This window comes from Lepidochelys olivacea (genome assembly GCF_965140295.1).
Source record: "Lepidochelys olivacea isolate rLepOli2 genome assembly, chromosome: 25".
NCBI lineage: Eukaryota > Metazoa > Chordata > Testudines > Cheloniidae > Lepidochelys > Lepidochelys olivacea.
Genome location: NC_140435.1, coordinates 10,445,141 through 10,466,498, shown reverse-complemented (window position 1 = coordinate 10,466,498; position 21,358 = coordinate 10,445,141). Strand labels below are relative to the sequence as shown.

The window sequence follows — 21,358 nt, the reverse complement described above, 5'->3', positions numbered from 1 at the left end:
GACTAGTTAAGGGCTCCATTCTTCTGGTTGTAGTGTGTCCCACCTTGAGAAGCCCCACAGAAGTCAGCAGAGGTAGAATCTTAAGATTGCAGGGAGAATTTTAAAGAAAAGATGGCTATTTCTAAGTAATATATATAATGAAATGCTATTTTTAAGAACCGAAGCATGCGACACATGACATCTTTGCAGCGTGACTGAGGAAAGCTGTGCGGATTGTGGGTATAATAGGGTGAGTGAGGGAAGTTGCAAATGTAAAAATAAAAGATATGGTATAATAAGCACTTATTAGGATATCTTTGGCAAATGTCAAAAATAAACACACACCTAGAATGGCAATAGATTGGGTCTGCTAAGCAAGGTTGCAAAGCCTTTTCAAGTTAGAAATCAGCAGCATTTCCTAGAAATGAGAAAACTGAAAGGAAGTGTGGAATTTGAGTTGAATTTCCTCACCTATAAACTGCTGATGGTGTTGACTTTGAGCTGCAACAGACTGTTCTGGAGTAGTGTGCAGGCTACTGCTGGATCCACTCTCCCTTATGCCTTCCATTTTCTGTGCAGGTCTATACCTAGGGATATAAAAAACCCTCAAAGTACAGCTTGGTAGTATGCACATTTAAAATGTGCAAACACACACAGAGTGAAAGAGGTCTCTGGCAAAGTCCTATACCAGTATAACACTTCTGCATTAAACAAACAAACAAACAAGTCGCTTAATAGGTCAGCGTACATTTATAAATAGTTTATAAAGGGTTAATAAATTATAAATAATTGTTTTAATAAATGGTTAATCGATTGTTAGATCAACAGATGGTTTATAACCATGGGGTTTGCAAACCTGCTGATGTGCTTGTAACTATAACTCATATTATTCATATCTGTGATATGCTTATAACATGGATTCATCATTTATTAAGCCTTTATAACCGTATTCTTAATATAAAATGTGGCCAAATTATCCATCTCAAACAATCCCAGAGAGGTAAATATATTGTGTAAGTAGCATCAAATGCAGCTTGTTTCTACACAGAGTTAATAACAGGAAGGCAGCAGTGTCATTTATATTGCTCTGCATTTAAAATAAAATGACACACACTTGAATGGCACCAAGCACAGTGGGTTCCTGGCCCACAACTGGGGCGCCTAGGTGCTACCCCAACACAAATAATAACTAATAGTAGTGGACATTTCCTGACTAACCTCAGAGAAGCATTGTATCTGCTTTTTTTAATTGCTAGATGTTGAAGACAATTTAGAGCAGGTGGATGGCTCCAGTTTGACTCCCTGGGGCCTGAAGTCTTCTTATCCATGGAATACAAGCAGAAGAGTAGATGCTCCCCCCTCAGCCTTGACCCAGAGAAACAGCCACTAGGAATCTGGGTAATTCAGTTCCTATGCTCTATTTGGTTCTTGGCTTGTCTGCCGATGCTGCTAGGAGGGAGCGGGGCAATCAAAGCAAGTTGTGGTTGGGGGTTTTGTGATGATGACAGCGCCCACTGGGAATGGCCTAAGACCAATCAATTTCACATTGGGGTGGGGAAGCCAACCTGGTTTGGATGTCCCAGTTTGCGTCATGTGCATTCATGGTTTGCCTACATTTAATGGGGGAGGGAAATGCTAAAATGAATAAAACCATTTGGCTCCAGTGAAGGGACTGAGGCTCTGATATGTATATTGTTAATTGCACTAGTTGCTTTTACTGTGCCCCTCAGGGTAAACAATCAGGAATGTGTCTTAAGTGCCTGGGATGCCATTTACAAGACAGAATATGAAGCACATTAACTTCTCCTTCATATTACAAATGGGCTGTGTAAACCGATAGCTGGCCCTCCCCCCGCTGCTCCTAACATATCAGACATGCAATAAATGTTAGGACGATCCATTAAAGTGAGGCAGTACCAGTAAAAGTCTAATGTCTGCCTGCATTAGAGCTTTACCACTTATTTATAATTGTGTTTTAAACAGTGTTTAAGCATGGTTTCACAAGCCTGTTTCTAACAGAGAGCTAAACACTGGTAGATTAAAAAAGTGTTCTAGATAAATAATACTGTTTTACACACAGGTTTTTTTAAACCAAGTAAAAACATTGTTCTCTAATAGCAACAAGATTTCACTGAAGATGAGGCCTGATACCAAGCAATCTCAAAAATACTATGGAAGCTTCAGGCAAAAATAGGATGGAAACAACAATAAATATTTCATGTCTCTGTACCACCTTCTCCAAATGCTTTATATACATATATTTATGAAACCTCACATCATCCATGTGAGATAAGTATTATCCTCCCCATTTTATAGACAGGGAAACTGGGGCTGAGAGAAAGGTTACATGATTTGCTCAAGGTCAGACAGCGAATAAGCTATTTTTTTTTTTTTTTTTGCTGTTTGGGAACTAAAAAAAGTTGAGATTTTTCCATGCCTCCACTCCAACCAGAAGCAAGAGTGCTGAAGCTCCCAAGAGGCAACTCAAGAGTTGCTTTGCATCATAACCTTCATTTAATTTTACTCAAAATTACCAGATGAGAGTCTGATTGGGCCCCATCTGAAGCTCTTCCACTAGCTGGTCTATGAAAGGAAAATAAGACCCCTTCCACTGGTTAAACACAAATAACTGTACAGCAGAGGTCAGAAAAAAGTTGTGTCACTGGGATGCAGTGAAAAGGATATTCTGTAGTGTTCACCATAGCAACAGGCAGCCCAAGTCCAAGCCTTTGCTGCACAAAAAAGGCAAAGAGGAATAGTTTGTGGAATCAAAATTTTTCCTCAACCCTTCTTTATCCTTGTTCAGTATCAGTAACTTCAAGCTCTGTTAAGTGCAGTGCCTTCCTTTGTCCTATAGCATGTACTTTACCTTATCACTAAGTTACACAAGGTTTTTAATGTATGCCATGCACTACCCTGCAGCGTACAGTCCCTTTGCAAATAACCAACGCTAAACGTCTCAAGCTCCTGCTGCTGCTGTTTGAGGTGGGACCCAGTGTTTTGCTCTTTTGGGGAAACCACTCCTCGCAGCTTCCATTGCCACAACTAGCAGGTCTGAGAAGCAGGGGCCACATACCTTTGTTTCTGGTGTATGGGCTGTTGCCTCATCGCCATATACTGTGTGTCTTCCTGTAAGTGATTCAGTGGAGATTCTGGCTTTAGACGGATCCCATAATAATGATACTTGGAGTTTCCCCTGCAAGCATAACATTAAAATCTATAGATGTCAGATATTTCATGAAGATGACACACGAGCATTGCAATTTACTTTTAGGCTTCAGTGAAACATTTGACAGTGCTAATGGTTTGTGGATCATAAATGTGCGATATAACTTCTGTCTAATCCCAGATGCCAATTTAGCATAGATTTACTTTGCTGAATAAGCATATTAAGAACCTAATTTCACATTCAGAAGTATACGTGTTATTTTCAAATCTTGCTGTAACTAAGATCCTGGAGTAGAGGGTTTATACCCCAAACTTTGAAAGCAATCAGAATCCAGGATTCCTTTTACAGGATTTGTTTGAACATGGCACTTATCTCTGGGAAAATATGGTACCATGTGTCTCAGAACACAGTTCAGTGACATCTACATTTAAAATCTTGCAGCCTAGACCCATTTCAGCCTTACTTTCAATCTACTCATAAAACCTTCTTCACAGGCAGATAACGGATTATCCAAGTCAAAATACTTTGAGCCAAATCTACATTTATTAATGGAAACATTACCATTGACTTCAGCGGTAGCCAGACATGACCCTTTGTTGTGACGGAGTGAAGGTTTCTTTATGTCTAAGAATTTATAACAGGCTCATCACTGTGGTATCCAGAAATATACTGTGCTTTAAAACACCAATGAGGGAAATCCCAGCCCCGCTGAAGTCAATGGCAAAACTCCAGTTGGCTTCAATGGAGCCAGGATATCACTCCAGGAGTTGAATGCTGTAGTGAGAAATGCTCTTGGCTGGTGGTCCTCCATGGCTTTCAGCCTGCACTCTGGAGCCACAGAGATGCTGAAATGTATCTCTTCACTCAAAAGGGAGCTGTTCTGATCTTCTCAGCTCCTGTCTCAACCCGGAACTGAAAGTGTCACATTTGATATCAATGTAACCACTTTTTTAAAATTGCAATTGATGTTTCAGGTCACAGACTCTTTCATTTTAATTGCAACCTGTCCTTTAAGTGGTCAATGGCAACTGGAGAATAAGAGGTAAGTGTCAGAATGCAAACTGTTATTTATATAGAATGCCACAGAGACCTTGGAGTCATTCTACCCTTCAATCTGAATTGGCTTTATACAGCAACAGAACTTCACTGTAGGGCAGGGCTCGGCAACCTACGGCACGCTGCTGCCTGCCGGGTCCCAGCCGCCGGCCCCACTCAGCGCCCGCTGCCAAACCCAGGCCAGGACCCCAGCAGGCAGCAGTGAGCCATTAAAAATCCTGCCCTCCCTGGCCCGCTCTTCTCCGCCTCCCCTGCCCCCCCACGGGGGTAGAGTGAAGAAGCTTGGTCCGCGGCTGCTGCTGCAGGGCAGGCAAGCTCCCCCCACCCCCGCCTCTTCCCCCAGCGTGCTGGGGTCCTGCCCCTCCTGCCCTGCCGCTGATCAGCTGATGGCCCTTGCTAGGGAGGAGGAGAAGTGGAGCCGCAGCGCTCTCGCTGCCCCAGGGAGGAGGCGGAGAAGAGATGGGGACAGGGTCTTGGGGAAGGGGGGTGGAATCAGGGCATATCCCCTCCAGCCCCCTGTCGTGAGCCGTTCAGGGCAGGGGGCTGGGAGCACCCCCATGATCCCAGCCCACACCCCCAGCCCTCTGCCCTGACCCCTGCACCCCCCTCATACACACCCCAGCCCTCTGCCCTGATCTTTGCACCCCCCACACACCCCAGCCTCCTGCCCTGACCCCTCATCCCCCCACGACCCCAGCCCTGACTCCAGAACCCCCCACACATACCTGGCCCCCCATGCCCTGATTCTTGCACCCCCCACATTCTCACCCCCATTGTGAGCACCAAACGGGAGCTCCTGCACCCCCCCCCATTCCTACCTGCACCCCTTGCACCAAATGGGAGCTGCCCAGGTAAGCACTCCACACCCAAACCTCCTGCCCCAACCCTGAGCCCCCTCCCTCATTCTAGCTCCTGGCCAGACACTACACCCCAACCCCCAGCCTGCTCCTTCACCCCCAGCCCTGTGCTCTGTGCACTCCCACCCTCAGCTCAGTGCAGAGAGAGAGGAAGAGAATGGGCTAGAACCAGGGAGAAGGTAGGTACCCACTCTACGTGGGCAGGGCTGAGATCCGAGACCGGCAGCGGGCGGACGGAATCCCAGACCGGCAGCAGGCTGAGCTGCTCAGCCCACTGCCAGTCTGGGGTCCTGGCCATTGGCCCCACTCAACCCCCTGCCAATCTAGGGTTCTGGCTGCCGGCCCCTTGCTAGCTAGGGTCCCGGCTGCAGGCCCCGCTCAGCCTGCTGCCGGCCTAGGTGAACAGAACCCCAGACTGGCAGCGGGCTGAGCAGGCCGGCGGCAAAAGATCAGTATTTTAATTTAATTTTAAATGAAGCTTCTTAAACATTTTGAAAACCTTGTTTACTTTACATATGACAATAGTTTAGTTATATAATGTATAGATTTATAGAGAGAGACCTTCTAAAAAACATTAAAATGTACTAGTGGCACGTGAAACCTTAAATTAAAGTGAATAAATGAAGACTTGGCACACCACTTCTGATAGGTTGCCGACCCCTGCTGTAGGGGTTAGATTTCTGCACATAAAATTGGATAAAACCATCCTAATTGACCCCTCACCAGGGGGTGAGAAAAATCTGGTTCCCCCAACTCTTACCCCATGCCCCCAAATTATCATCAGTCACCATGGCAGAAGGTGAATTTTATACCTGACCTAGTTCATTTTCATGGTAGTTTTGTAAGGCTGAATTAAGCCTACACAAGATTTCGAAACAGCAGGAATGGCTGGGAGTTCTTCTCTGGCTGATCACCGCAGCTTTGTACGGTCTCCTAAGCTGTCAGCATTCCACATGGATGACTCAATTAAAGTATCCCCACTAAGCTAGGCGTTCTTTTTTGATCTACCCAGTGCTTGGCTATAGAAATGAGGATGGTAATTACACAGCCTGGATGTCTGAAGATAGTAGTTCTGCTCAATCAGACTGCAGCAAGAGTTGTTAATTTGTAACGAATGATGGCCAAGCAGGTCCTCACTGGGACAGGATAAATGGCTGGGAAAGCACTCGTTACAGCCTCAGAGACACCCGCGTTGGTGCTCTTTAGAATGGTTATGATTTTCACTGTATTGAAGAGTCTGAACACACCTTGAATTTAATGATGCTTTCACAGCTCAACCACAGAGAATTTAGAGAAGGGAACTGCTGTCTGACAACTGTTTTTCTACATGGAACCCCTTTCCTTCTTGGGGTAGGAATTAGTCTCTTCAGGTTTATAAAGGGAAGATTTTGGAATGCTTAGCCCTGTCTGTTGCTGTAATGAAGGATTTTGCAAGCTTTGTATTATCTGATTAGCTATTGTAATATATTTTACATAGCTATTGTCTTAACCCATTTAAAAGGGATTTCAGTGGACCTAAACTTGTGACTCGAAGTTAAATAACTACTATGTTTATTTAGTAAGAGTTTTGGTATTTCTGCGTTTGTTTGGCTGCACTCTTCAGAATCCACACATCTTTCATTTCAAATGTTTTTACTAAGGGCCAAGTTTTCCAAGGACTCAGAACCCACAATCAGGGCCAAATTTCAGAACAGCTCAGCTCTTATTTAGCCACCTATGGAAGGGCCCGATTTTCACAACAACTCAGCATCTAGCATGCACCCAATGTGCTGAGCTCTTATCAAAATCTGGCTCCTTCTTTCATCTCCCATTTAGGCACCAAACTCTTTAAAATCTGGCTCACATTGTGGGTGCTGAGCATTTTTAGAAAGCACAGCCCCAAGAGCACAAATTCTCTTCAGGTAGGGCTGGTTGAAGTTTTTCCAACTGAACATATTTCCCTCAGAAAATGCTGTTTCAACGAAATGGAAACATTTTGCAGGAAAGCATTGTTTCACAGAAATTTGACAGTACCTTGACTGAGTGTCAAATTTTTATTAAAATATTTGTCACCCCAATATTTATACCTTTATACGCATGTGTGTGCACAAACACACACTTTGACCATTTGTTACCTTATCAAAAAATGTCAGTGTATTTTACTTTCTCTTATAAAGCAATACACTCCTTCAAAAATATATGTGCAGCAGCATGTCTGGGGTTTTAACCATCTTCCAAACACAAATATTCAAGTTAACCTTTTCTGTTTTAGTTAGGGTCCTCCCACTTTTTAAGAAGAACACTCTGCACATGGGACTCGGCCCAGCACCCTGGAAGTTTTATAGATAAGAAGCCTACTTCTGCATTAGAAAACTCTGAAAAGCATGTCTGTATCTAAAGGGTTGGGGTCAGATTCTGATCTCAGTTACACTGGAGTAAAAACCTGGAGTAACCGCTACTGAAGTCAACAGAATTCTTTTGGTGTAATCTTTCAGTGAGATTAGAATCTAACTGTTTAATTGCAGTATGATTCTCTAAGTCTCCAGCTCCTGGTAGCAATTTTGATGAAAAGGGACCTCATTTGTGACACTGATTGGGATGAGTGGAACAGAGTGTGAGATTGGAAACCAGTTTCCCCATCTGCTGTAATACTGAATCATAATGCCAAAGTTGAACTTGACTGTTTAGCTTTTAAAACAATGGGGTTTATTATTGTTAAGCCAAAATTCAAAACAGAATAAAGACTGCTTAAGAAACTGGCTTGCAAGCTCTGTTCACCTCCCACCATGGTCAGACATCCCAAATGAGATCTCTTCAGCAAAATGGCTGCCTCTCCACCCTGCAGCCGATTCAGGAACACCACTGTAATTAAACGTTATCCTCAAATACATGACACAGCTGATTCCTGCAGAGAGAGGACTCTTACCTTATGACCTGTTAAGATTACGTATAGCAATTTTCCATTTGAGATATTGTTTGGTGGTTACTATATAGACCTAGGAATAAATGGCTGTTACAGGTGAATAATGTTGGGTGGGTCTGCAGCACCAGGGACAGGAGGGGAGGAGCATTTTGTGGTATAGATTGCGGCAGAACAGGGCAGTAGTTCTCCCTCCTGCAAAATGTAAAGTCAAGAGCCACTGTTCTTAAGGACAATCTGCAACCACTGAAAACAGTTACTACTACAACCTGAGGCTCTCAGAGGCTTTACAAACTTCAGTTAAGCCTCAAACACTCCTCTGAAGGAAGTATTAAACCAATTTTACAGATGGATAAAATGATATATAGGCAGGTGAAGGAGCTTGCCTAAATCCCCAATAGCAAGTCTATGGCAGAGCTGGGAATTATCCATGACTCCTAATATTAAGATCACTACACAACAAAGCCGCTCAAGTAATCCACACCACATTATTAAAAAGGTGATAACAATAAAAAAGATGGCAAGTCGTTGCCCGTTCATCCATTACTCATTGCAACATCATTGAATGCAGTGAGTGTCCGGTGCAATGGTATTTAGCATTTAATTTAATGAAGTGGTATTTGAGCTCATTGGCCTTTCCATGACCTTACAGAAACAGTGGTAAAGTGAAACTGGTAGGGGCCAAAGGAAGGTGGGAATGTGCTTCTGCTACCACTGAGCCCTAATCTCAAACCCCTTTATACCAACCTTGTTCCCAAGCGCCGAGTTTTCAGCCCCATGAACACAGAACGAATCAGTTTTCCAAAGGAAGCAGCATTCACCGGATCCAGTTTGTGCTCTTGGCAGTGCCGCAAGTAATGGTTATACAACGAGCTCCTAGGAAGACTCACACCTTCAGCAGTCTCATAGTTGTCCAACAGCCACTGGAGCTTTATGTACAAAAATGTAATTTTTTAAAAGCCCACACACGTGAAAGACTAAAGATGTTTAAAATGGCCTGCTTAAAAAGATGACAACATTTAAAAGGGAGGAGAACCTTCCTGATGTGATCAGAGTTCAAGAGGACTTAAGTGGTTGGTAGTTAGTACATAACTGCAGCTAACTCTTGTGTGTTTCAATCTGATATTTATGTCCTCCATGATGTAGGAACAGTGTGACACATATGTATGTGTCACATACAGCACCCAAGTATACATTGCCACTTATGCTGGTGTCTTCCCTTTACTCAATTCCATGATTTGTATTCTCCTTGCATTCATGTAAAGCCAATCAATCAATCAATAAATAAAATAAAATAAAATAAAAAAGTCTCATGAGTTCACTGTTAAGGAGAACAAAGGCTACGATACCTGATGCTATTTACTAGGAAAGAAAGATCTCAGCGGAATCTGAATACATTGCTTCTCTGTCTATTAGCAGTTTCCAACTGCTAGTGCAGCAGGCAAAGCTTGTTTGAATTAATGTGTCTTAATTTCAAGCTTAAAATGTTTACAACTGTCCCCTTAACAACAAAATTAAATGGCTGCCAAACCCTACCTTAAAATCTGACAAGTTACCAGCTATTTTTCAAAATATATTGTCTGAACTTTACTTCTCTTGACATTTATCTTGATCAGAGTTTGCAATTAGATATAAATTATTTATGTTCAGCCAGTTTGAAAGGGTAGGTCAGTCACACAACTGCAGTTCATGAATTAGAATGTAAAGCCTCTAACTGGCTAAATGCCAGATTCAGAAAAATAAAAAGAGTACAATTTTAAAGCAAATATTGACTAATAAAATAAAAAAGCAAAAGAAAAGATAGATGTACAACCAGGAGTAAATACTGATAAGGTACTTCCTTTAATAAAAATTAGGAGAATCCTGATGATATGTTGGGCCAACGTTTTCAAAACTGGGCCTGATTCTGATCTCCCTTTGTACTGGTGTAAATCAGGAGTAACTCAATTGAAGCAAATGGAGTTACACTGATGTAAAGCTAACAGGAGAGCAGAATCAAGTGTTGTGTGCCAAAATCATATCTGCAAAATATGACCCTGGTATAACAAAGCATTCAAGTATGTGCTTAACCTTAAGCAGATGCTTTGTCCCTGAAGTCAATGGTATTAAAGCTCATGCCAAGTGCTTTGTACACTTGTGCATGCAGGTCTCTGTTCAGCAAACACACACCTGCTCACACACAAAAAGGCCTGTATCTTCCTGATAGCAGGTTTATAGCAGCAAATCTCTAGCAGCCTAATGCACTACTCGATACTCAAGTTTTACAGCAGTAACTCCACTGAAATCAGAACTCAAGTATGCAGTGGTGAATCAGGCCCATTTATTTCAACTGAGGTATTTTCAACATATGTTTCTGTCAGAGTAGAATCAGAACTGAAGTATGCACCATACTCCTTTTATGCACAAAATGAGCTAATTACATCTATGCAAGTGTTTTGTAGTTGCGAGTTGAGTGCCTAAAATTTGAAACTTCAGCTTATTATGAGCTACTGCATACAAGATAAATTTAAATGCTACATTTTAGGTTTTATTTCTTTATATTAACAGAAAACCTTAGGGCCTGACCGAAATGCCATTGAAATTCATCAAACTGTTTCCATTGATTTCAATGAGCTTTGGATCAGATCACTAGATACCAGGGCCAGAAGAGACTACTTGGGTCATTTGCTCTGAACCCTGTATTTCGGAGAGCTGCTTGGAGCATTATTCCCATTAACATCTTATCTGCTCTTTTATACACATCTCACAGATAAAGAATTTTCAAAATCTAAGCCTTCAGTCTCAAGCTCTGTTTTAAAAGGGTATTAAGAGTATGGTGACCCACATCACTTCATACCCTTATTTGCAGAGGGAGTCATATCTCCATGGATCCCTGAAACGAGAATGGCACACTAAATTCTTACAATGACCCATGCTGTAGCCATTAAGTTACTGATTAAGCCAGCTATAACATGAGATGAACCCAAACGCTCCTAGCATGCAGGTAAGTAGTGCTGTTTTCAATGAGTCTGTATCCATGTTCATTTTAGCCCACCCCATGTATTTAGAAGATTCGTTGGCCGTAAGTTAACCTTTTTCTTCATTGGTTCCATTTGTCCTGTGGACCCAACTCGGTGCTGATCAGTCACAACTAGGTTTGACCTTCTAAACATGTTCCAGTTCCAAGGAACTCACTCAGGAAGTTAGTTGCTAACAACATCTAAGGACTTGCCGCGGGAAGCAGATGTTACAAAGATTTTTGTGCATTTCGCTTTTTTAGCCCCTGAAAAGTCCTAGCATTAATTACATGTGTCCAAAGTAACCAAAAATAGGGGGCGTCATCCTGCAATTACACCATTGTTTGCTGAGACGTCGTCTCAAGGACTTGATCTCCTGACTTCTTTGTCACAGAAGTGAAGATTCATTCTTCTTTAGCTCACTGCGTTCCTCCTAGTCTGTCCATGGAGAATTATTCCCTGAAGTAGTTTTACTAGTGCTTTGTCCAGTCTAATTTTAAAAGAAATTTGGGGTAAAATGCTGGCCCCATTGAAGTCAATGGCAACATTTCAGTTTCTACCATTTCCCAAAGGAGATTAGTTTACGTCCAGGAAACATTTCCTGATAGTCACTGCGTATTTTCCATTGCTCAGCTTTATCCAATCATTAGTTATACTTGGTAATAGAACCCTATGTGATTCCCTCCTTAAAGATTTCAGCAGGAGGAGATTTTCAAATATGGTTGGCTGACGCTAAACAAGCAAATCCACATTTGGGTGCCTAAAGAAATGGCCTGGTTTTCAGAGATGCAGAGAATGAACAGCCCCTGTAAGTAGTGGGTGTTCAGAACCTGTAGCTGCTCAGAATCTCTGCAAATCAGACCACTTGGTGCCTAAATATGGATTTAGGTGCTTAACTTCAGACACACACACTTGAATATTGTAGCCTCATTTAAGTCTCTTCCCAGCATCTGAAAATTCATATAACTGACATCCACAGAGCCTTCCCTCTGACCTAATTGTCTTATGCTACGCATGTGATTAGTGCTGTCTCAGCAATAGTTATAGCTTATATAGTTATATGAAACATCATTTCATAAATAATTTCATGTGTCACTGTAGCTATAACTTTAGCCTCAGTTTCTAACTTTCTGATCCATCAAGTACACATTACCATATGCAACAAGAACTTTTTGGAGGGCTAGGATCTGATCCCACAAAGACTTGCTACCAAAAGTAGCTCATACTCATGTGAACAGTGTCCTTGATTTCAATAGTATAAACTGTATGAAGAAGGGTTTTTACAGGAATGGGCCTAAGGGAGTACATAAAGCGATTGCCCGATAAATAAAACTTACTGGTTTTTGAAATCTTGACATGATACAATTGCTGCTGGTAATATAGGAATCTTTATCCTAGGAATTTACAGATTTGTGTAACATGAAGTATGAAGAAGTAAAACAAACCTCAACAGAATACTTAATGAACTTAATGAAAACCTCTGCAAGGTTCTCTACGACCTTAATGAAACTTTTTTGCACAAGAAACAAAGAAAGGAACTAAGCCCTAGCTAATACTATAATTGTCACTCGCTAACAACTTCCCTGGGAGCTAGTTTCCTTGTTACAGAGACACTCAGGGCCACACCGAGATTTTGGAAGCCCAGGGCAAAAATCTGATACTGAGCCCCCCCGCAGCCCTTCAAAAAAAATTACCACTAAGGGGAGGCCTCCAGGGAGGACAGGGTGGAGAGTGAGCTCCCTCCACAGTGACAGCTCCTGTTCTATAAGTCTGGGCCCAACTCCCCGCTCCAGGCATTGCAGCATAGTGCACGGGGTTGCTGCACCACTCAGGTTTGGCCCAGATGTCCACCCCCCATCATGATGGGGGGGTAGACAGGCCAAATGTGAGTGGTGCTGTGACTCTGCACCAAGTTGCAATACCATTTGGTTTGGGGACCCTCTAAAATAGGGGGCCCAAGGCAAACTGCCAAGAGAAAAATGCAATCCTTGCTCATGTTACTAACAGTGCTAGGAATAATCAAAACAAAGCTTTAAAAAATCTATTTTTATTTGCATGATTTATGCCAAGTTAATTTTTTTCCAGTCCATTCAGCTTGGACAGACTGTTGCCTCCTTTTGCCTTTCACTTTCTGATTCTCATGCACAAGCCCAATACTGTTGTATTCGGGTTTCTAACAGCAGGGTTGCAAACACTAAGATGTATACACGTTTTCATGAAAAACACGTATACGTATTAGGTTTTGTAAAAACTTATTTATAACAGAACCTAAATAAAACTACAGATAATTTAAAGAAACCTTCGTTCTTGTTCTTTACTTGTACACTGTAAAGTAATTCCATTTAACATAGAACAGAAACAGCAACGGTTTGTTCATGAGAAGGAAAAAGGAAACTCAAACCAGCCAGTTACTTTATCTACTCTACCAGGGATTTCAAAAGGACATGCTTGCAGCAGGACATGCTTGCAAGGAAGCTAGCAAAGGATTTTTGATTCAGAGATTTATTTTATTTTATTTTTAATGCTGGAAGTCAGAAGCATTTTTGCCTCCACACAGAAAAAAAGAGGAGCCTGCCTGTTGTAATGGACATTTAAATCGTCACCAGACACAGCTGGGTAGCCTGAGTTTCTGACCCTTCGGCCTTCTGTCCTCCTACAGCACTTCATAGAGTCATAGACTTTATGATATCAGCAGTGCTCTTTAGAAATTCCCAGAAATACTAGAAGAGATTCAGTGCTGCCAACTCCCATGATTTTATTGCAGGTCTCATGATTTTTGGTGTTTATCTTAAAGCCCCAGTTCCTGGAATTATGTGATTAAAAAAAATGAAAGCTGAGATTCTCCTGTAAAGTAAGTTTCTAGCCCTGTGGTTGCAGAAATAAGCTTAAAAATGTGACTCCTAAAGGTTCAAACCAAAAAATCAAACAAAAAGAATCAATTTTAAAAAATAAATAAATCTAATGATTGTTTAAAGCAATCACATACTTTTTGAACACTTGGGGAAGGCAATTCTGGAGATTTCTTATAAAATCCGATCAAACAGAACACTGACTACAATAACTCAAAAATAAAGTTGATATACTTGAAAAAAACTGGTAGTTATTTTCTGGTGAAATTCACCCTAGTGCAGAATAGCCAGGCATGGTCCCAGACTCCAGAATGAATGCTGTTCTACTCAGAGACATGACTATTTTAAAAATTGGTCAGAGTGGGATTCCACATTTATTGCAATATTTTTCCACATCAAAATGTTCTCAAGGTGACAAGTGTGTATTTTTCCTACTGCCAGGTCATCTAAACCACCCTGTGCTCTAACAGCCGGGTTATTTCCAGCTTATGCACCATCATCAATAAGGCTGACTCTTTTCAGAGTAGCAGCCATGTTAGTCTGTATCCGCAAAAAGAACAGGAGTACTTGTGGCACCTTAGAGACTAACAAATTTATTTGAGCATGAGCTTTCGTGAGCTACAGCTCACTTCATCAGATGCATGCTGACTCTGTACAGCAGATGTTCCCATAGTCTCATCTGTGCTGCTCTTCGGTGGAGTTGCACACGGGTAACCATGAATATAATCTGATGACACAGGAATTTGAAGGCCTGATCCTGCAAGGTGCTAAGTGATCTCAATTCCCATGGACTCAAATGAGAGTTGAGGGTGCTCCGGGCCGAAAGTTCAGCACCTCAGAACCAGGAGTTCAGCACCTCGAGGGATTGGACAATTAAATTAACAGTTTCGTTGACGTGTGAACCAAAAAGATGTCCAGTTCACTACAGCAGAGCTGTGCTAGTTCTCCACGGCAGGGGCATAGCCAAAGGTGGGCCTGGGTGGGCCACAGCCCACCCACTTAGCATCCAGGCCCACCCCCCGGCCCCAGCTCTGATCCGGCCCCAGCTTGCCCCACTCTGCCCACCTGCCCAGTGCTCCAGCTGCGGAGTGGAGTTGGGGGGCGGGAGCTTGCCCCATTCTGCCCACTCGGTGCTCCTGTGGGCAGCGGGGGAGTGTGGTTGGGGGCTTGCCCCACTCCGCCCGCCTGCCCAGCGCTCCAGCTGGGGAGCAGGGTTAGGCGCTTGCCCTGCTCTGCCCGCCTAGAGCTCCTGCCAGGGAGCGGGGTCGGGTCGTGGGAGCTTGCCCCACTCCGCCCAGTACTCCAGCTGGGGAGCAGGGTCGGGGGCTTGCCCTGCTCTGCCTGCCCGACGTTCCAGCTGGGGAGCTGGGCAAGCCCTGCGCCCCAACCCCGCTCTCCAGCGGGAGCACCAGGTGGAGACGCCCATCTTTCTGGGGCCCCCCAATTGGCTGGGACCCCTGGGCACATCCCTTTGGCCCAGTGGCTAATCCGCCAGTGGGAGGAGGTCGAGCTTCAGCTGACCCCAGGGTGACAGAGGAATCCTGCCACTTGGGGAGCCAGGCCTGGCTTGCCATTGCTGCTGCAGAATGGCATCTCCTCCCAGAACTGGGTGTGCACCTGGGGCCCCAGAGGTCCCCTGGCCAGAGCATCCATCGCCCCCACAACCCCAAGGCCGGCTGGAGGTGGTAGGGGGAGGCGGGCCCCGATCCCTCCTTCCCCCGTCACTGCCCTCCTGCCCACCCAATGTTGGGGCCCACCCAAATGTTCCATCTTGGCTACGCCACTGCTCCAGAGCTGGTGGGGGGTAGTTATTCTTTTGTTCCCCTACAGGGTCAACAGATCTGACTTTAAATGCACAGAGAGACCAGGACTGTGGGAAAAGGTGTCATTTTATACCATGACACTTCAGTGTAAAACCACACTTGGGGCCTGATCCAAAATCCACTGAATTCAATGGGAACCTTCCTATTGACTTCAGCACGGTTTGGATTAGAGCCTTTTAGCCCCACATAATTATGTACTTAAAAATTACGCTTTGCGGGATCAAGGCCTGAAGACATAACACAGAAGACCTTGTATAGACCCAGAAGATGGGGGTGAATTTCACCCAAAGCAAAGAAATGGTTGCTATCAGTATGAAATGGAAAGGTCCAGCAAGTGGGTTTAGCATAGCTTTGCAACAGTCAAGGCCTTTCCTGGCTATAGAAAGAAGAAATACAGGCTCAGGCACTCCAAGACACAGACACACAGTATGCTTTTGTTACACAGGTGTAGGGGACATCTGTTACGATTCACTACAGAGTGTTGCTGCAGAGCCTTACAAAACTGTTTTCCAGCAAACTTCCAGTGAAGGGAGACAAAACTCTCAGTGCATTTACCTAAGTGCCTGCAGCTTCCATTTCAAGGCAGATTAAATAAACAAATATGGGGCAGAGACAGATAACAGAATCCAGAGCATCTTGACAAACAAACATAAAAATCATTGCAGGCTTTTGCACACTATTGTTTGTTTCTATGGACAGGGCTGCCATGGGGAGTGCAGGCAACCAAACCCTAGGCTGCTTTGATTTGCCCAGATTAGCTGGTGTACAAAACATCTATAAATAATGCTCCTAACAAAGCAGGGAATAGGTTGTAAAGTCCAATAGTAACTTACATGGCTGTTGAGCAAACTGCTTTTGTGTGATGTAATCCCTTCATTTTTTTGTAGGTTTTCAATCGCCATTTCAAGCTAAAGAAAATGTGCACGAGAAAAAAGAAAAGAAAGGAAATCAGATAGTTAGCAACAGCCAAGATTTGTCTTTATTAATAATCTGAATAATGATTAATGCTTTCTATAAACAGGCTCATGACAAAGATGCAAGGTAGATGAGATACAGTCCTTATGGGCTGAAGGTGCAGCAAAGAAATGTTATTGTAACACATGCAAACTAACTGTGCAGCCAGGACACACATTAAGGATGAAAGAACGGCGCTAGGATCATTTCAGAACTTGTGTTTTAAATTCCCTGTTATTAAAGAGATGTCTATGTCTTTCCCCTTTTCTGCTACAAATATAGTGAATCACTCCTCCAAAAATTCTCATCGGTAGCAATGAGCTATTGCATGTCTAAATAGAGAACCACATAAAGATGGTGCATTTTATCATCAGATCCATCTCTGTGAAGCCCAAATTAATAGCTTTGGTTATTAGCATTTCCTAAATTACTAATAGAAACAACAAACAAATTAATAGTAGTTGAACAAAGCACTGAATGCAGCAGAGCTACTACAGATAATGCACTAACGGGCATAAGGTGTCACTCTAAAATCATACAGCCTTGCAGTATGCCATATAGTATCTTACTGGCTAAACAGAAGTGGGCCTTGTCAGTAGCTGGATGCAAGACCTCCGTGTGCTGAAAGTCTTTCACTACGGGGCACTCTCCCCTTTGAACCAGAGTTGCAGAATGGTGTCAGCCCTTGGGTGAGAGTTTAAACCAAGGTCTCAGCCGTCCATGGTCATGATCTCATGGCACTCTACCCAACAGATATTCCACCTTGAGTATTTACATTCTGCGGGCCTTGATGTCCATGCACATTCGATTAAAGAAGTTATCCTTCATTTCCTCATTTAATACACTGCTGTGTAGTGTTGCTGGCTTCAAACCAATGGCGGGGGAGCCCCTTTAGACAGTCAGTAGTAAAGCATTCAGCATGAAATCTGCTATGTAATTATAGCTGACTATTATTAAGCTCAAGAACAGGCAGACCCCCAATAGTGGACGTAGAGGCCAATTCACCTTTCATTGTCAGAGCTGCTCCTTTTGGGGATGGCAGTCTATTCAGCAATAGACTGTTCTGTCTGTATAGCAGCTTTGCAGTTTTCGTTTTGTTACTTAAAGGTGTATTTTGCTTTTCCCACCACAGGCAGCAGAGGAGCCCAAATCTCCTAGATCATTTTTTCTGAGCATTCCTGCAAGGGGACACCCCAAGCAGGTGGCAAAATTCTTCAGGATTTGGAGAAGGAAAACAATATTTTAATCAGTATTTCCCAACTGATAGGTCGCAACACCCAGAGAAGTTACCAAAGGCAAATATGGGGGGTCATGAGGCACTGAAAAATTTGTTACAATCTAAAGAAATAAAATCTTGTTCCCCCCTCTCCCTTGCCCTTCAAGGCCAAGTACTATCTGTCAATCTCTCAAAATACATACAAATGGTACGCTAAGACCTGGACAGAGGGCTCTTGGATATTCTGCAACAACTGGTGACCTTGGTAACAGAGGGATGCAGCTCCCTGAGCTGTATAAGCTGTCAGTGACAGAGGGCACTGGTTGTTTACAAGTGAAGCAAGTAAGACCCAAGCTTAGGTCTTGGCAAGTATACACCCTCCAGTTCCCCGCCTACTTGCGCAGTAGTAGAGAAGGCCTAAGCAACTCATTATTCGTGGCTAGGGCCCTACCAAATTCATGGTCCATTTTGGTCAATTTCGTGGTCATAGGATTTTAAAAACCATAAATTTCATTATCTCAGCTATTTAAATCTGAAATTTTGCAGTGTTGTAATTGTACAAAAGGAGTCGTGTGGGGGTCGCAAGGTTATTGTAGGGGGGGTTGCGGTACTGCTACCCTTCCTTCTGCGCTGCTGCTGGCGGGGCCCTGCCTTCAGAGCTGGGCAGCTGGTGAACGGTGGCTGCTGGTTGGGATCCCAGCTCTGAAGGCAGAGCTGCCGCCAGCAGCAGTGCAGAAGGATGGCATGGTATGGTATTGTCACCCTTAATTCTGCGCTGTTGCCTGCAGGGTGCTTCTTTCAGAACTGGGTGCCTGGGCAACAGCTGCTACTCTCCAGCCTCCAAGCTTTGAAGGCAGCGCAGAAGTAAGGGTGGCAATACCACAATCCCCTAAAATAACCTTGCAACCCCCCTGCAACTCCCTTTTGGGTCAGGACCCCCAGTTTGAGAAACACTGGTCTCCCCTGTGAAATCTGCGTAGCATAGGGTAAAAGCACACAAAAGACCAGATTTCATGGTCCGTGACGCGTTACTCATGGCCTTGAATTTGGTAGGGCCCTATTCATGGCTCATTAGTGGAGATGGGATAAGAAGGCGCACATTGTCGTAATAACTAATAACGCACATCCAGGTAAGAGGTACCATTAACAATTTCTCTTTCCCAAAAGTGAGTTGGCCAAGATGGCTCATATACTGCACCTGCCACCATTTAGCAGAGGTATGGTACGGAGAATGCTGCAGGATCACCCCTGCAGAGCATCGCTGGTTTGAAGCTGCAGGTGTAAGTGTTACCACGTTGCCGACAGCCCACTTGCTCCATTTGTTGCCTTGCATTTGTTATCCGAATGGAGATCACCCTGCTTACGGTCTCCTTTATATATGTTAGCTTACTCCCTACGCTGCAGTTTATAGTGTGACCCACTGCATGCTAGAAGGTGGCCATAAGGTAAAGTAGAACAATACCCATTTTCAAAGCCTAAATCTGCCAGAGCCCTAAATGAGTGGAATGGATCTGGTTACTTCAGTAGCCAAAGAAGTGGTTTCCACAATGTCTGTGCCTAGGTGTTGTCCCCACCTCCTGTACACTACCCTGCAGAATAAATTCCTTTGTTTCCACTCAGGAAATAGTCAGTGACATACAGTACAAAGTATTCAGGCTACAGTGCTCCTTAGCTTAACAAGATACTATCTAGCTCAAAAAAGGGCCAGTTTCAAGGAACTAAGAAACTTAGATGTTTCTAAGAAACATCTCCAGCATCCTGTGATAACTGGGAAGAACCAAAACTCATCAGCACAAGCAGACTGCTGATGTAGCCTTGAGGAAATCAGTCAAAATGTCATAGGGAGACACCGTTTCCTTCCCCTGTTCAAGACAGGGAGACAGCGGAGCATCTGCATTGTGTATGCATCCACATAATGCAGAGGCAAGCAGCAAGTCTCTCTCATAGGCATGCAGTGATAAACACAGCCCTAAAGAAGTGTGAATGCTACGTTTTATATCCCCCCACAAAAAAAGAAGAGGCTGGTAGGAAGTGCCTAGATATATTTACAGCCCACATTAAGGTGTGTCCTTTTAATCAGAATAACAACAGCCCCCCCACCATGATTTGCTACTTTAGTGGAAGGGACACTGAAGTTTGGGCAACTCGAAATATCAATTGCTTTTGGGCTGACACAGGGCTTTTGTAGCCTAAAGCAGCGTTTCTCAAATGCCACTGTGGCTGCATGTGGCCACCAGGGGCTTTTCTTGCAGCCACAGCCTCCTGGGCTGGGGGGGACAGCAAAGTAATGGCTCCTCCCCTGGGGCTGCCTGCAGGGATTGGTCCCTATCCCCTTCTGGAGCCACAAACACTGTAGGAACAGGCAATCAGTGAGAGTTCCCCACCTTCCCAGGGGTGGTGCAGCTCAGGCTTCAGGCTTCTGCCCTGGGGTGGCGGGCATGGCGCCACCCCCAGACTCACCCCCCAGGATCACCTCAACCCCCACTGCCTCTTCCAGACCCCCTTTGCCCCTGGCCCCCCTGCCTCCTTACCCACCTCCTCATCCAGGGCTTACTCAGCCCTGGCATGCTGGGGGACAAAGTAAGTCTGCTGTGAAAAGCGCTATGAACAAATATACAAATATCACTTTTCACAGTAGCAGAATTATTAACTAGCAATCTAAAAAAAATCAAAACATGCAAAGCACTTTATTTTTGTTTCTATTCTGTTTAGGTCCAGTGAAAAGCAGAGACAACTGCACATTATTTGTATTATTGAGTCTGCAAAAAAGCCTACATAAATAAATTACAATGATCTGGATATGTCTATGTGCATATGTATTTGTTTGTCCTAAAGTATTTTAGGAAAAATTCTCAGGGCGGCCACCAGCAAGAGTTGGTGGCCGCACGCTGAGGCTGCCAAAAATATGTTGTGTAAGGTAATGTGGTTCAGCAGAGCACCTTAAGAAACTCAGCTGCTGTATCTTTCCCTCCCTCCATCCCAGCTTTAGCCCAGAACAGAGAGGAACTAGATCTTTGTTATTTAACAAGAAAGGTCAACCGGCAAGCCAGAGACATGCATTATTTAAGATTTGCTGGTTCACATCATGAACACTGGTGTACAAGGTGACAACAGTTCTCTATTAACTGCTACTCACTAATTGGTACGAGTAAGAGTAAAAATGGGTACAAACCCGTTTCCTGAGCAAAGAGCTAAAATCATCTGGATTACTACGGCTCAGAAAGGACCAGAGGAAGAGAAGGGTTCTGGGGAGCTACGGATATGAAAACATCAGGCTGTCCTGCCTCTGGACATCTGATTACACACACACCCTCTCCTAGCATAGACATCACAAACACCCCTCTCCTAGAATAGGCATAATCATATGACTTCATAGGAGTCCTACGTCTCAGCCCATCTGGTAGTGCTGCTAGCTAAAGACCATGGAGAAGATCATTTTTCCAGCCATACTCACAGTCATACTGAGAGGTTGATAAATTCAAATTAGTTGTTACCACTCAAGAAACAGATCTTGGAGTCATTGTGGATAGTTCTCTGAAAACATCCACTCAATGTGCAGC

The 21,358-nt window shown here is 43.8% G+C and overlaps 1 protein-coding gene across 6 annotated transcripts in view; it reads right to left on the bottom strand.

Moving 5' to 3' along the window:
- Nucleotides 1–21,358, bottom strand: part of RFX2 (regulatory factor X2) — a 101,367-nt gene that overhangs the window by 22,330 nt on the left and 57,679 nt on the right. For 5 of the 6 annotated variants that reach the window (XM_084614709.1, XM_084614714.1, XM_084614711.1 and 2 more), the window contains exons 6-9: nt 16,462–16,536; nt 8,708–8,889; nt 3,056–3,175; nt 451–566 (exon numbers count right to left, since the gene is read on the bottom strand). In XM_084614709.1, coding sequence (XP_084470835.1) covers nt 451–566; nt 3,056–3,175; nt 8,708–8,889; nt 16,462–16,536 — 493 coding nt within the window. The remainder of the gene's footprint in view (nt 1–450; nt 567–3,055; nt 3,176–8,707; nt 8,890–16,461; nt 16,537–21,358) is intronic. The other variant, XM_084614712.1, reaches the window with a different exon arrangement.